Consider the following 17,531-nt stretch of genomic DNA (forward strand, 5'->3'; position numbering starts at 1 on the left):
ATCTCCCTTCTGGAAATATTATGAACACTGCTGTTGTGAATATTCATGTACACATTTTTATGTAGACATATGTTTTCAGAAACACCTAGGTGTAGAATTGCTGAATCATACGGTAACTGTTTAACCATTTGAGGGAATGCCAGACTGTTTTCCAAAGGGGCTTCATCAGTTTACGCTCCCACCAGCCGTATACAAAAGTGTTTGAAATTTGTTATTGCTATGGGTACCAGAGACTTCAAATTCCTCTAGTAACCTTGTTTTTGTCTCCTCTCTTGACTTAGAATTTTCCCTTTGTGCTTGTCCTCAGAGAGTCTGTCTTCTGCAGCTCTCCCAGCTGTAAGCTGCTGTTGTCATCACTGGGGACTTTGGCGTGCTGGTAGGGTTTGGGGAAGGGTGGCGCTCTCTAATCTGACTACGTCTCAGTCTTCAGAGTGTCTAGCGGTCCTGTGTCTGGATGTGAAGTGAGGGAGGCAGCGTTCAGGGATTGAGCTTTTTTGACCCTGCCTGCTGTTCTCCCGTCTGCCTGCAGCAGGTGTCCTCTGGTGTTCTCAGTCTATGTCCTTGAGGTCCTCCTGTAGATTAAGGTTTTTTTCCCCTTGAGTGACACTGGGAAGCCGAGGTTAGGTGCTTTTTCCTTCCCCCAGAACTAGTCAGATTACTCCAGTGATATCCTTCTGCAGTCTAGGTCTTTTGTTCAATAAGGGAGCCAGGACACTGAGCACCAGTGGCCCAGACAGCGCCACTAGGGAGCTTTTTTTCCAGGTCTCCCCCATCTTCCCTGTGAGAGCCCAGCTGGGTTGCTGGAGAAAAAGCTTACAAGAAGGTGGGAACCCCCTGAGGCTACAGCCCCCAGAAACTTTATATTCTGATAGTAGTCCCTACTTGGCCCCCAGAGACATATCAGAATTTCTAGTTTAACGTTCCTGCTGTGGCTTTTGCCCCAAGTAAGCAAATGGCTCTTGTCCTGTGTCTCCCTGTGGGCTTGCTTGTCTCTCTTTTAGTTGACCATTTGTCCTGTGACTCATTTCTCCAGTGGGTTCACAAAAAATCATTAATTTGCTGCCTCTCCTGACTTTTTCTTCTTGTAAGGATGGGTATTTCTTTTTTTCTGATTCTACAGGTCTGAGATGAAACCTTATGTTTTTACTGTGAGTTAGTCATTGAAATGCAATATAAATGATCTTTTCCATTGGGGCTTAATTGGCTGCATTAATAGACAAATATTTCCTTTGATGTTTAGTGCTTTGGTGAGATTCCTGTGTGTGTGCCTCCTCCTGATTTATCCTCTACATAAGTGTTTCCTAGGCGTATGTGAATTCCACATATGGTTCAGGGGCTTTGGTACCTTTTGAAAATTGTATACAGACTTCTAAGGGAATGTTTTTGTGTGTATTTTTTTTCTGAGCTAGTAGCCTTCATCTGATTCTCAAAAGGGCTCATGTTCTTCAAGATGTTTTTTAGAAACCAACTGCCCTAGAAAAGGCACAGAGTACTACTAGATGACCAACTTGAATTATTAAGAAGTCTTCCATTCTTTCTCAAAAGCCTGGATATTTTCACCTAATATTAGTCTGACTGGTCTATAAAACATATCAACCTATCGTGAAAGATCGACTGCATATCTTCTGTAGGACCAGAGTCTCATTTATTATGTCTAAGACTTTCATAGCAACAGAGCGAAAGTTCATATATTTTAACTCAGCAGAGAACACTGCATACCCTCAAGTAGAGCCTGTTTATATTACTTTGGTTGTATTTCTAACAAGCTTGATTGTTTGGTTTTATGACCCACAGTAGATAAAAACTACCAACCTTGTAAATGCATGCTTATTGCACAAAAAGGGACATTGAAGGATGGGAGAAAAACTTTCAGAGCAAACCTCAGTTTTCATCTCCTGTGTGAAAATTGCTCAGATCTTCAGGTCAGATTCAATTGCTCCCCCTCCTCCGTTACCAGGACGCAGATGCCTCTGTATGGTATCCGGTGAGGAGATAGTATTGGGTAAGGGGAATAATCAGCCCTACCCAAGCAGCGCAGAATACATTGCTTTATGATGATTGATGTTCCAAAAGATGTCAGCCCATAGCCATCAAAAATGTCCCGTTTATTCTCTATAAGAAACCTAAGAATTATTTTAAATTTTTTGTTAAGTATTTCCATGATTTTTAAAGTTTTAAACTTAGAAATTGAATAAGCTTTGCTTCATTGGAAAAAAATCAACGTGGGACACAGTGTGCTTTTGTTACCATATAAGAACAAGCTTGTGTTCTTTGCTAGGTCTTCTCTGCTTTAAGTGGTTGATTCTTCTAGATAACCTGAAAAATCTTTTCTTGTCTTAAGATTGTATAATTCTAAGAAAATCACTTAGGGTTAATTCCCTTTAAACTATATTAAATATAGTTTAAACATATAAGTAAGTTTGCAGATGTTTTTTAAGGCTTTTGGGGTGACACATCTGTTTGTCATCAGTTATGTATAGTTTCAGATTTAGTGACTGTGAATCAAAATTGATCAATCTCTCTGCTTCATTATACATGGACCAGACAGTGTTCCCCTTTGTGTCATACAGGAAGTAAGTGTTTTGGCTTTTCCTCTAAAAAAATGTCACAGAAATGTTCAGACTAGCCATGCTTTAAGAAACTGCCCACTGAGAGATGTTAATGAAAACAGTAAAAAGCCAGAGCTGTCCATGAAAGGCATTTTCATTTTGTGGCTCTGTCAGGTTAAGCATTGATATTCTAATTGAATTCATAGTGAGGCCCCCTTTTGTTTCTGCGAGCATCTGAGAAGCCAAGATGTGCATGCACTGTTGGACTTGGCATAGCTTCTGGGCTGTATGTTAGCCTGTGAATCCCCTCTTTGACCATAAATGAGCAGATATCTGGTAAATACAAAGCCTTTTTGTTTCAGGAACTTTTGGGGAAACTACCAGTGCATATAAAATAGGCACATAATCAAGAACTTGTAAAACTTCTCAACTTCATTACCTAGGTCAGTGTCTGAACACCTAGATCCCTCATTCATAATCTTTAACAACAAATAGTCATGTGGGTTTTTTTAAATTAAAGTATAGTTGATTTACAGTGTTTCAGGTGTGCAGCAAAGTGTATAAATACATATATATATTCTTTTTCAGATTCTTTTCCTTTATAGGTTATTACAAGGTATTGAATATGGTTCCCTGTGCTATACAGTAGGTCCATGTTCTTTATCTTTAGCCATGTTTTATTTTATGAAGTTTCTGCATTGCCTCATGATCTGTAGAATGTTAGTCAGAGTGTTCAGTGGGACTCTTGCTTTGGAACATTATCTCTGGGAGTCAAACCATGCACGTTTAGTTGAGCCATGAACTCACATCTCATTTACCCCATCAACAATTAATTACATTATGGACTAGATAAGAGAACTCAGCTATATACTTCTTTCTGCTTTTAGAAGTGAAGCTGAGACTATGATGGTGATAATAAAATAACTATAGCTAGAATTTATTTAGCAGTTATGATGAGCCCAATACCATGCTGGGCCCTTTATGTAAATTCACCTATTTAATCTCTACAACAGCCTCGTAGGATGAAGTAAGTGTTATTATCCTCATTTTACAGATAGTAAACTGAGACACACAGAATTTAGACAACTTGCTCAAAACTATAAGCGGTGAAACCAGTAGACCAGTTCGGGTTGTCTGTCCTTGGACCCATTTTCCTTTCTTTAAGGACTTTTAATTTCATTTTAACCATGTAAAACATTTGCCTGTTTCAAATATCAAAGTGTGAAACAAAATACATTCAGAGAGATCCAGATTTTGTCTCTATACTCCCTATTTCCTCCCTTTTCCTCAGAGTTAACCATTCTTTTTTTGAAGTTCTTGGTTTATCCTTTTATTATTTCTTTATGAAAATATAAACAAATATGTGTGTATGTCTGTGCCACTGTATGTGTATAAAACTCACACCTCTACCCAGGATATTCTGTAACTATTTTGTTTGCCTGTACTTATTTTTAAAACTTAAAAAATGCCTTTTCTTATCAGAAGTAGATTCATGAGACCAGTCTGGTAAATATATTTCATATCACTTTGCAGATATCTTCCTGAGTACTGAACTTACATTCCTATCCCCTCTTCAGCATTTTATGTTCTGCCTCATACTTGAAATGTTTGACTTCTACAGCAAGATAAGGCAGACTCTTGCACTCTGCCTTGAGTGAAAAATGCTTCTCTAGAAATCCTGGATCTGATGCTGTTTAATCTGGCTAGTTTGTAAAATTGAAATCAAGCTTACCATATAAGTCTGCTAGTTTTCTCTAAAGGTGGAAAGGAAAATTATAATAGTCATTAGAGTTAGCCTACATTTGCTTAAGAAAAATGAGTATGAGTTGACTGGTATTTCTGTAGTCATAGGTTTCCTAGACTTCACAGAGTACCTGTTCCCTGGAGGTTTGATATTTCTGAAGCTGTGGACAAAGGCCAGATTTCATTGGCCTCTGCTTTTTGTCTCTTTCTCTAGAGTCTTCAACTTACTCTTCTGTTCGGTAAATGTGTGTGTTAGTTTCCTAGGGCTGCTGTAACAAATTACCACGAACTGGGTGGCTTAAAACAACAGGAATTTATTTTCTCACAGTTCCCGGAGACCAGAAGTCCAAGATCAGCCAGACTGTGCTCCCTCCAGAGACAGGGGTAGATTCTGTTCTTTGCCTCTTCTGGGTTCTGATAGCTGTCAGCATTTATTGACTTGTGGATCAATGAGTCACTCCAGTCTCTGCCTCTGTGGTCACAGTGCCTTCTCTTCTTTCTCAAATCTCCCTCTGCCTTTCTCTTATAAAGACACTTGTCATTGGATTTAAGGCCCACCTGGATATTCCAGGGTGATCTCTTCATCTCAGAATCCTTAAATTATTTATATCTGCAAAGATCCCTTTTCCAAATAAAGTAACAATCACAGATTTCAGAAATTAGGATGTGGACATATCTTTTGGGGAACCATTCAACCCATGCGATATATTTCCAGGCTACTTAAGGAAATTGAACAGAACAGATTTTCATAAGCATTAACTATGAAGGCATGGCTTATGCTATGTAATTGTTAGCAAGCCCAAAGCACGATTTTGCAATCAGTTGATTTATTTTGAGAAGTGTATTACATGAAAAATAATAAAATACTTTAGAGGTTGAAAAATACTTGACTCTAGTATTCTTTCCAGATTTAAGGTAGGATTCCCCACGGTATTGTCTTTCCAAAGACAGTCGTTTAGCACAATTGTCAGTTGCCATTGCCTCTTAACCACTGTCTCATTAAAGGTACTCTGGTAATTTATAGAAATGAATCTGAGTATTCAGCAAAATGGTGATTCAGTTTCTCCTGCTAGCCACGCAGAGCACTGAGCTCTGTGCAAACTGTGTTAACGAATATGTCTGTGATCCTCTCTTACCTCCTTACACAAAGCATTATGCAATAAGCCACCACTTTTTGTTTCTTACAGACTTAGCTTTCTCCCTCCACAGTACCCAACTAACTTTAATTGGCTAGAATTCTTGGTAGGAAGGTCATTTTGTTGCCACCTAGTCACCAGCATATTTAAGGTTGGTTTCCTTCTCTACTTTGCTCAGCATATGATTAATTCTAAATCCTCCCTAAATGAAACCAACAGGTATTTGCAGAGCTGTCTCTGCAGAGTAGCAAATGGAATGAGTCCTTATTCATTTAAATGACATCATTTGATTATGTGATAGTTCAGACCTGTCCTCTGTGAAATGTCAGTTTAAATAGAACTGCACAAACTCAGAATTAATTGCTTTATTGTGTCATGCTCTGTGCCTCTACTTTCATGTTACACATAACTTGGACAGTGTTCTCCTCAGAGAAACTTGATTAGCATTAAAGGCTAAAATGTTTGCTTGATAGCATCTCTTGCTTTGATGTTCCAGAGATGTAGGCACATTTGTCATAAATCTACAAGTGGTTGTTTGATTTTTTTTTTCGAGAATTAAAAATTAGTAGGTGAGGTATAGACCAGTATATGTGTGCTTTTATGTGAAAGTTTATTCCCTCATTTTTTAGACATTAACTAAGCCTTCATCACTGAAATCAATGCCCCATTAGCTGAAGAATTCATGGCATACTTTTTTTTCTGTATTTAAAAGGCAGTGTCACAAAGTCTAGGTTGCCACAGCGATTTAAGTCATCTCCCCAGGCTGGTGAGTACATTTCTGTGCCCCTTAGTCACCCAGAGGTCCTTTCAACCAGAGGATAACAGTACATCAAACTTTAGATGGCTCTTTATTCCCGTATTATCAGTACCTAATTGTGCTTAGGATGCAGCAAATGAACTAAAGGGAATCTCTTTGTTTCTGTAAGTTTTAGCTGTACCCATGTCATCAACCCATACCTCTGGCCTTTGAACTTTCCACACAGCTAGGGATCCTTTCCACTCGCACTGGGAGCCTCCTGGCTGCCACAGTAAGCATACCATTCCTGTCCTCCTCACCCCTGTGCACACGGCTGTGCAAAGTGGAACTGTTTATACTTTGCAAGCCTCTGTACAAATAAGTTTGAAAACCTAGATAAGATAGATAACTTCCCATGGAAATATAGATTACCAAAATTGACCCCATTGGAGGTAGAAAGCTTAAAGAGATCAATTTCCAAAGAGGTAGAGAAAATTATTAAGGAACTACCCCACAAAAAAGCAGCAAGTTCAGATGGTTTCATAGGGACCAGATATTCCCAATAATTCTCAGATTATTCTAGAGCATTGTAACAGAAGGAAAGTATCCTAATTCCTTTTATGAAGCATGCATAGTGCTGATAATTAAACCTAAAAGTCCCAGACAGTCCAAAAAAAATAGAAAGAAAGGAAACTGTAGATAAATATCACTCAGAAATATGATACAAGAATATTAAATAAAATATGAGAAAACAATACAATACCATACTAAGAACATATCATGATCAAATAGACATTCATTCCAGAAATGCAAGTTTTTATTAAGAAATCCAGTATTATCATATAGCATATTAATATATCTAAGGGGAAAATTATATTATTTCCATATATGGAATTATAATATACTATAATATAATTATATTGTATGTAATTATATATAAATATATAATATAAAAATATACTGAAAAAGCCTTTAACAAAATTCAATACCCAGGCATTATAAAACATTCAAGAAAATAGGGACTGTAAGATAATTTATTAACATTATAAAATAAACATAATGTAGTTGTCAACTTAGTATCCTGTTAAATGGGGGAACACTAGAGGCATTTCAGCTAATTTTAGGAAGGCAGATAAACTCACCATCCTCATTACTGTCCCAAATATTAGTAGAGGTATTATTCAATGCAGTTAAACAGGAGAAACCAATTAGAGACATAAACTAGGTAAAGAAGATGCAAAACTCTATTTGCAGATGATGTGAAAGTAGATCTAGAAAACTATAGGAAAATCAATGATAAAAATAACTCAAGCTATAAAAGAATTCAGTAATGTGACAGGATATGAAGCTATATAAAATGAATAGCTTTTATTATCAGGTAGAGGGTATAAACATGCCTGGGGCATGTTGTAATGTAGGACGGGCTGTATCAAAAAAGGATGGGCTGTATCAAAAGAGCACAGGTGTCAGCCAACTAGAAAGAGCTCCCAGTGACCAAAGGTGGAACAATTTGAGCATCAAAATAAATAATAATACTGAATTATAACCCGAAGAATAAAATAGATATCCACAAGTCTGTAATGATATAAATGGTTGAATGAATGAATAAGAAGGGACAGAACTTTCTTACAGAGGAATTCCAATTAATAAATGTAGAAGAACTGAGGGAAATAGAAAAGCTGTTGCAGGCAAGATATCTATCAGTGGATGCTAAAATTAGTCCATGACAGTTTGAGGAGAAACGGGATGTTTTTATAATCTCAAAGTATCTCCTCTAAGATACTTACTAATTACAAAGAGACATATAGTAACCCAATAGTGAAGAAAACGAGCAAAACATAATACCTTAACCAACTGATGAAGTTTTATGTCACCACTAGTAAGACATTGCCATCATACATTCCTGATAAAATGGAATGAAAGAGCACAGCGCTGTTCCTGTGGTATTCTTGCCCCCAAAATGAATAACCTCAATGTAATCATAAGAAAACATCATTCAAACCTAAATTATATGGACATTCTATAAAATACATGACCAGTAGTCTTCAAAGGTGTCAAGGTCTTCAAAGACAAGGAAAGACTGAAAAACTGTTACAAACTGGAGGATACTAAGGAGACATGACAACTAAAGCAATGTAAAATCCTGAATTGAATTCTGGAACAGAAGGACATTAGGGGGAAAATTAATAAAAATTGAATAAGGTTTGTAGATCAGCTAATTGTATTGTAGCAATGTTAATTTCCTGGTTTATTGTACTCTGGCTATGTAAGATGTTAACATTAGAGGAAACTATGTGAAGGGTATATGGGAGCTCTGTACTATTTTTGTAACTTCTCTGTAAGACTAAAATTATTTCTAAGTAAATAATTTAAAAATAAGGTGATAACTAAATAAACAGTTATAAGCTATCAGAGTATACTTGTTGCTTAATACGAGAGAGTTAAGGATTGTTTTGTACTGACTTTTTAAGAGTAACCTGTATTGTTGATTTAAATTCAAGGAGGCCCAAGAAAATAATTCAGGCAGGACCCCTTTGTTCTTTATTAAATCTAGAACAAGCTGAGTTCCCTATCAATACTTCAAACCCTTTCCAAATAGAAGTCGATCTGGCAATTCAGAAGGTTATCACTGTGTCTCTTGTTGAAGTGTAGATTGAGTGGGGATGGTCTTTTTTAAAGGAGAACATTAAATGGTGTTAGTTCCATAGTGATAGTCCTCTCAAGGTGTGTGCAATGTCTTCCCAGGTATTCCGGAAGGACCTTATCAGTGCCATGAAAATTCCAGACTCTCACCATATTAATCCTGACAGCTATTACCTCTTCGCGGATACATGGAAGGAAGAATGGGAAAAAGGAGTCCAGGTACCAGCCAGTCCAGACACTGTTCCACGGCCTTCCCTCAGGTATTTGCAGGCTTGTACTTTTGATTTAGAGAGTGAATGCTCTTACAGTTATCTGTGTGCTGCTTGATGAGAGACTTTGAGTGGCTAATTATACGTTTATAATGCAGAGTCACATTCCGTGTTCAGCAATTCACTCAGACCAATGGCAGATGATACCAGGCTAGGACAGGTCAATAGTTAAAGTCAAGCTCATTTATTTAGGGATATATGTCCTATTCACAGGATAAAACTGTTTGAAATCCAGTCTGAAATTATGATAAGGCTTCTTTGGAGACCAAGATTTCTAAGTCTGATTCAACAATCAGTAACGTGTTAGTTTTTGAAGAGAAACAGAGCATTAATTACATAACCCCATAATAATCCTGTTAATAAAGGACACCATAAGAAGTTGCTTCATTTTAATAGGGGCCTCATAGTGACAGCATCAATAAATAGAGGGCCGAAACATACAGAGTTTATAAAATGCATAAATCGAAATGAAAGGGGACAACTGGAATAATTGGGTTTAACCATAGGCAAACAGCATTCATTTACAAAGACTCAAAGTTAAAGTAGGAGAGGACTTTGGTTTTGTTGACAGGGGAAAGGGCTTATTTGCCAGAGGAAGTAGTAAAGGTAATGATTGGTTTTGGAAACCGTTTTTTTCTTACTAGTCTTTGTGTTCCCAGTGCTTTGCACAAAGGCTGGCATGAAATAAAATGCTTGGTATAAGTTTGAGTGAATGAGTGAGGGAAGGAAGGAAAGGGAAGAAATAGCATCAGATAAAGGAGCTGGTAGGACATGCTGGTTACAATGAAATTGAGCATTTCATTGTACATCTATCTATTTCTAGTACATACTAGTTCTTAAAGGTCAGAGACCACATTCTTGATTTCTCGGCCCCTAGCATCAGGTTCTTAGGTCCTAGTCATGTTCCAGAAATGCTTGTCAAATCACTTCTAAAAACCCAAGCCCAGGCTGTCCTACCCACAGAGAGACTCTCCATGTTCTGTTAAGGAAAGCTTCACAGTCTTGCCCAACACACATCGTAACCTTCACTAGTTCATTGCCATTGACACCATCCTCCTAGAAATCACAGCAGTATCATGAATGAGCACAAAAGTCAGGCATTTACGTGTCCTTGCTGTCAGTATTTTTATATGCCATAGCAGTAACAGTGGGGAGCCTAGACTTCCACCTTAAACCAGCAGTAATGATGCATTCCTCTCCCTCCCATGTAGGGTAGTATCAGAGGAGACTTTTACCACTGCCTAGAGGTAATGAGGACACATCCTCCCTGCCATGGTATCAGTATCAGTGGAGGTCACACAAGGAGCAGTAGTAAGGTGTTCTTACCAATCCTAGCAAAGGAGGTGTCAGTGGAGGCCTAATGGGGAGCCAGAATTCTCAGCCTTACCCAGCAATAACAGAGAGTCCCCAACCCTGGATGTCAGCACAGGCCAAATGGTGAACCAAGACTTCTGTGATCACCTGGCAGTAATGAGGTAATAGCCTCTCACTCCCAACCTGATCTCCAGCCAGAGCTGGAGGAAGCCAGTCAAAACAGAAGGTTTCAAGAAGATCCAGAGTCTCATAGCCTAAAACCAAAATGTCCAGGTTCCAGTAAAAAAAAAATCACTCACATCAAGAAACAGGAAGATCTCAACTTGATCGAAGATAATCCAGTACCAAGGTGACAGAGATATTAGAATTGTCTTAACAAAGATGTAAAAGCAACCATTATAAAAATGTTTCAGTGAAAAATTATGGGCACACTTAAAGCAAATGAAAAATAGCATCCCCTCTTTCATACCTGATATTGGCAATTTTATCTCCTTTTTGCATGCTACAGGTCCGTCATTTTTATTGACCATTTCACAGAACCATCTTCTTGTTTCATTATCTTTTCCATTTTTAATTTAATTTATTTCTGCTCTTATCTCTATTATTTCAATCCTTTTATTTGCTTTGGATTTATTTTGCTCTTGTTTTTCTAGTTTTTTGAGTTGGGAGCTTAGTCTGTTGACTTGAGACTTTTCCTCTTTTCTAGTATGAGCATAAAGTGTTATAAATTTCCCTCTCAGCACTGCGTTAGCTATGTCCCACAAATTTTGATGTGTTGTATTTTTATCTTTATTCACTTTCATATATTTTCCCCTTGAGACTTCTTTCACCTTTTTTGCCTTGGGACTTTTATTTAAAAGTGTGATTTTTAGTTTTCTTTTGAATATTTTGTTATCTTTCTGTTGATTTCTAGTTTTGATTCCATTGTGTTAGAGAACATGCTCCATATAATTCCAATTTGGTTAAACTTGTTGAAGTTTACTTTATGGCCCAGGATACAGTGTACTATGGTACATGTTCCACGGGTGCTGGAAAACAATGCCTGTGCTGCTGCTATTGGGTGGAGTGGTCTGTAAATGTCAGTTCTGTCCTGTTTGTTGATGGTGTTGAGTTCTTCTATATCCTTGATGATTTTCTGTCTATTTTATCACTTACTAAGAATGGTTGAAGTCTCCAGCTTCATGGGAGAATTGTTTATTTCTCCTTTCAGTTTAGTCAGTTTTCCCTTCCTGTGAAACACTATTGTTCAAACTGCAAAGTGAATCGTCTCAGTTCACCTCTTTATGATGTTCTATCACACTCACTTTGGAATGGATGCCTTTGGCCGCTGCAAATCTGACCCTTTGGTGAACAGGATGACAAAGTCTCCCTGACAGCAGTTCTAGAATGTCCCATTTTTACTTGTTGCATCCATGCATACTTCCTATATATATCTTCTTTAGAGAAATTATTCAGATTTTTTGCCCATTAAAAACATTGGGCTATTTGTCTTTTTATTGTTGAACTGTAAAAGTTCACCCCTGTACCCATATAGTTGATGCTATAATCTGGCACTGCCCAGATTCCCATTTAGTGTTAGACTTCTCCACATGGTCTCTCAGCAGGATAATCTGACTTCTTACATGGCAGCTCCAGGCTCCAAGAGTGAGTATTGCAAGATATAAGAAGTGGAAGGTGCTAGTCTCAGTGCCTGGGCTCAGAAAATGGCACAGTGTTACTTTCACCATGTTTTGTTAGAGCAGTCTCAGAGAGCTCCCAGACCAAAGGGAAAGGAAATAGACCCTACCTCTCAACAGAAGGACTTTAAAAGGATTTGTGACTATCTTCAATCCATCACAATAGCAATATTTGTAATGTTTGTATTTGAGTTACTTGTCTTAGTGCCTACAGACAGATTAATCAATCAGCTAGAGAAATTTAAATATTAATAAAACTAAACACTATTTATTACCTAATCCGCAAGACTGTCAAAACACTTTAGACTTTTATTTCCTAATGGACTTACAGAAGTAATTCCGGATGTATATAAATTAATTGACCTGATTCCTTGGTGCTAGAATTACTCTTCATGCTGTAATAACTAAAAGGAAGTGGCAGAGGGCAAATACAACAGAGTAGATGGAGCACATCCTTTCAGAATTTTTGTTCTGGCTTTCCGACTAGGTTTCCCCCTCTGTTCCATTGTCCTTTCTGCAATTCTCTTGTCTCTTAGTTTAGGGTCGTGTAGTGTGTGTATGTAATGATTAAGGGTAAGGTATGGAGAATTATGAAATGGGGCCAGCTTACACTGTTAAGTTACAGCTGCTTGGATCAGTTTGTTCATTACCACAAGGAAATTTTTGAAAGTTCAACAAAGATGATGTTAACCTCATTACATGTTTTTAGGTAGACTGTGGGTGATTTTGATGCTACTCAATAATAAACAAGCTTCATTTTTGTTTTTGGTTTGCATTTGTATATTTAAATTAGTTTCTGTTGCAATAAGGTTCCAATGGAAGGAAAGCAGTGCTTCATGTTTGGCTGAAAGGAAGCATGCATTATAAGTTATATGACACTGTAAGTGTTAAAGATGTATTTACTATGTATGTGTGTGAATGATTTTAAAATTATAGATGAATTAAAATGACTTACTGTAAAAACAAAATAATCAGAATATAAAACACGAACTTTATAGTGCATATGCTTATACAACACATACATATGTATGTATAAATCAATAGGAACATTCTATAACTTGCTTTTTTCACTTAACAATTTATTTGTCATATACTTCTGAGCCATTAGTAATACTGAGAGAGAATGATAAGCTATTCAGAGAGGCCCCTATTTCTCCTTGGAATGTAACTGTTGAACTAACTGGGTTATGGAGAGCAATACTTTCTTCAGTAAACTCCAGACTCAAATATATAACAACCAATTCAGCATTTTCACTTGCATGTCCAGTAGATATCTCAGACTTAAAATGTCCCAAACTGAACTTCTGATGTTCTTCCCAAGCTAGTTCTACCTGTAGTTTTCTACGTTTAACTAATCGCGGATTCATCCTTCCTGTTCAGTTTTTCAGGCCAAAATTCCTAGAGTCATCTTTGATTCTTCATTGCCTCATACCCCATATTCAATATTAAAGGAGATCCTCTTGGCTCTACTTTCAAAAGATACCAGATTTCATATAGTAAGTCAAAGGAAGAACAGCCCCTACCGATAAATGGGAGCACAAGCCTGCCTTCCGCTCTGCTACTGTAATTCATCATCATGCCTCTCTCACCTCCCCCTGCTCTCCTTGCCCCACTTTTCATATATCTCCTTTCCCATTCCATTTTAGGCAGCAGCAGCCTACCATTTTGCTTTCAGCTATGAGAATCAGTAAAGAGCACTTCCATATGCACATTTACCTTATTTAAAGTTTAAGGCAGTCTTTTGGTGGTTTTTCCAGTTACTGTTGCCCCCAAACTTAGCAGCTTCAAACAACTATGTTATTATACTTACGGATTCCGTGGGTCAGGAATTCAGACAGGGCACAGTGAGGATGGCTAATCTCTGCTCTGCAATGTCTAGGGCCTCATCTAGGAAGACTTGAAGTTTGAGAGTGACTGGGGGCTGGAATCATCTAATGGCTTATTCACTAGCATATCTGTCACCTGGACTGAGATGATGTAAAGATTGCATGGGGCCTCTCCACTTGGTTTGGCTTCCTCATAGCATGGCAACCTCAGCACAGGCAGTCTTTCTACAGGCCTCAGGCACAGGGCTCCACATGCACGTGTGCCAGCAAACAAGGTGAAAGCTGTATTCCCTTTGATGACACAGCCTTGCAATCCTCATAGCATCACTTCTGCCATTTTCTGTTGGTGGAAAGTGGAAAGTCACATGCCCTCCCCAATTCAAGAGGAGGGGAAATAGACTTCACCACTTAATGGGGGAGTGGCAGAGTCACATTGTAAAAGAACATGTGGGATTTTTAAAATATCATCTGTCACAGAGGTTATAATTGTCTTTTGTTTCATAGATGAGACATGGAGTCTTGTAGATAAGCAGTCAACCTAGAGTGGCAAGATTGAGAAGGAGCATCTTGGGAAACTATTCCTAGGGCTATTATTGTAAGATATTATTATTTAGTTAGCTTTTAAGACATTTATTTCAAGCCTTTTTAAAAAAAACATTATGTTATGATATTTGTCCAATTTTGTGCTATTCATAAATGATTCTAATCTACTCATTAGGAAATGAAACATTGTCTCTACCTGCTAAATATTTAGATCAGCTGAAGACATACTGAGGACTCACTATGCATAAGACACTGGAAGAGGCTATAGATCAGCTTAGAGTGGTTGCAGCTTCCTTTTGTTGTCTCCTCAGTGCCACAGCAGTGTTCACATGGGCCAGAAGTAGCTGGCCCTCCCTAAGGAGCAGGTGGATAGGCTTGCTTTCTGTGGAACTAAGCAGGTGTGATTGTGGGTCCTTTCACCAAAGGTCAGTCATCCAGAAAGTTATTACAGCATTCATTTACACTCAAGAATGTACATGGAAAAACTGCACTTACTACATCACCCTAACAAAACTGCTCATACTACTAGGCTTGTGAGCTTTTGATGATTTGGTCAATGGTCTGGTGACCGTTCAAAGAGTGTCCCTCTACCTAGTGTATAGTGACCGCCCAGGGATGATGCTGGGGTATCCTCCAGCTGTATCAGTGTTATATGTACTTGAAAATGTTAAAGCTGCATTTTTTAAAAACCCCGAAGTAATATTTCTCTGTGATTGTCATAGACCTTCCATCTGTCATTATAAATTCAAGAATTTCTCCTTGTGGATGTGTCTTAACTTCACCTTTTACCTATGCATTTCCTTGCCTTTGATATTACTGTTTCAGTCTCTATTTTTTTAGTTGTTATAAACTCAGTCCTTAGAGTCAGACCTTTAATTCAAGATACATATGAAAAGATGAGTGAGATAACATCATCATCATTGTTATAAATTGTGCATTGAAGTGTAATATATACACAGAAAGATAACTAAAGCATAACTGTATAACTCAGTGAATTTTCATGAATTAAATACACTTGTTTAAGACTCACAGACATAGAAAATAAATTTGTCGTTACCAGAGGGGAAAGAGGGTAGGAAAGGATAAATTAGGAGTTCAAGATTTGCAGATACTAACTACTATATATAAAATAGATAAACGACAAGTTTCTTTTGTATAGCACAGGGAACTATATTCAATATCTTACAGTAACCTATAATGAAAAAGAATATGAAAAGGAATATATGTATATGTATAACTGAAACATGATACTGTACACCAGAAATTGACACAACATTGTAAACTGGCTATACTTCAATAAAGAAAATACACTTGTTTAACTGCCACCCAGATTAAGAAATAGAACATTAGCAGCACCCCAGAAGCCCTCCTTCTGCTCCTGCCCACCAATTGACTTCCTTCACCATAGATGACAGTTTTGCCAGTTTTTGACCTTCATACTGAGACTGGATTGTTTTGTTCATCATTATGGTTGTGAGATTCATCCATGCTGTTGCATGTAGTAGTTCATTAAATTTCGCTTGTGTCATATTCCATTGTGTGAATATACCACATTTTTTAATCCATTCTGCTTGATATCTTGATAGATACTTGGATTGCTTTCAGTTTTCAGCTGTTATAATACAGTCATTTTTATTCATCTTGAAGTATGAGCACGTGTACTTTTTTGTTAAGTATATTCCGAGGAACGGGTTTGCTAAGTCATAGGGTATGCATATATTCAGCCATAGTATCTGCTGCCCAATAGGTTGCCAGAATTACTGTACCAATTCACATTCCCATCAGCAGTGGTCTGTTTGCTCCGTTTCCTTACAAGCACTTAGTTTTCTGGTCAATCTTTTTAAGTTTAGCCATTCTGGCAGGTAATGGTGATTATGATTTCAGTTTGCATTTGTGTGATAACTAATGAGGTTGAGAACCTTTTAAAAGTTTTCTTGCCATCTGGATAATCTTATTTGTGAAGTGTCTATTCAAATCTTTTTGCCCAGTTTTTAATTGGCTTGTTTGTCATTTTCTAATTGATTTGTAAGTGTTTATTATACATTGTTGATTAACAAGTTTTTCAGTCTCTTCCTTTATGGTTAATGGCTTCTGTGTCTTATTTAAAATATCTTTATCTGTCTCCAGGTCATAAAGATATTCCCCTTTGTTTTCTTCCAGAAGCTTAATAAACATATTAGTTTGATTCAAGAACATTTATAGTCTACCTTGTTTCACATAAAATTTGAGGCAATTAAGATGAATAGTTAAGCAAAATATTCTTCCTTTTATAAAAAGATGAATCTTGGGGGAAGATTAGATATTCTATGATTACCTTGTAGGTCATACACCAAAAAAGCACAGCATATTTAATCTCATAGTCTCTGGAGAATTCATATGCTTGTCTTGTCCTTTTCAGTTGGGTTCATTTCTGTTGGAAGCAAGCCTCTGATAGCAGTTCCCAGATTTTTAGTTTCAGTTAATATTTAGAGTTCTACTTTTTTCCTCCAATATTTTGTTGCCATTGGCTTTAAAAATTCCATGTGGTAGGAAATTTTAAATGTGCAAATGTGTATAGTTATTAACTTTATACAACATACATTATTTGGAATCATGAGTTTTTGGAAGAATGCTTAGGAGGAAATTCACTGCATATTTACAGAGTGGACTATAATATTTACATACTTATATGTATTCATATGAATACATTTATGTTTATGAATCCTTCTATATACATGGAAACTCTAAAGAAACTGGCTCTAGAAGCCTTCCAGAGAAACAATTTTCATTATTTTATGATGACACTTGTATCTATTTCTTTCTCTTTTTTTTGGATGGCCCACCCTGTTCTTTAAAGTTGCCAGGGAATAACAATCCAAATTTCCTTTTGGTTACATTTTCTAATGCTTCATATAGTATCTAAAACATCGATTGTAGAATAAATCATTGGCATGAGAAACTTCTGTTTCTTTGCTTGCTTGGTTTCCTTGCCTTGAGCTCTTAAGCGTCAGAAGGGGTGAGGGGAGATAATGGGTTTGCTGGGGCCTGCTGGATCATTTGATGGAAGAATGAGAATCTTTCATAGCATCGTGTTACTCTGGCTAACACTTACGCTCA

General features: G+C 37.3%; 1 protein-coding gene across 3 annotated transcripts in view; it reads left to right on the forward strand.

The window, feature by feature from the left end:
* Positions 1-17,531, forward strand: part of JADE3 (jade family PHD finger 3) — a 130,757-nt gene that overhangs the window by 71,930 nt on the left and 41,296 nt on the right. For all 3 annotated transcript variants that reach the window (XM_006213416.4, XM_072956227.1, XM_072956226.1), the window contains exon 4: positions 8,910-9,067. In XM_006213416.4, coding sequence (XP_006213478.2) covers positions 8,910-9,067 — 158 coding nt within the window. The remainder of the gene's footprint in view (positions 1-8,909; positions 9,068-17,531) is intronic.

This window comes from Vicugna pacos, chromosome X, assembly GCF_048564905.1.
Source record: "Vicugna pacos chromosome X, VicPac4, whole genome shotgun sequence".
Classification (NCBI taxonomy): domain Eukaryota; kingdom Metazoa; phylum Chordata; class Mammalia; order Artiodactyla; family Camelidae; genus Vicugna; species Vicugna pacos.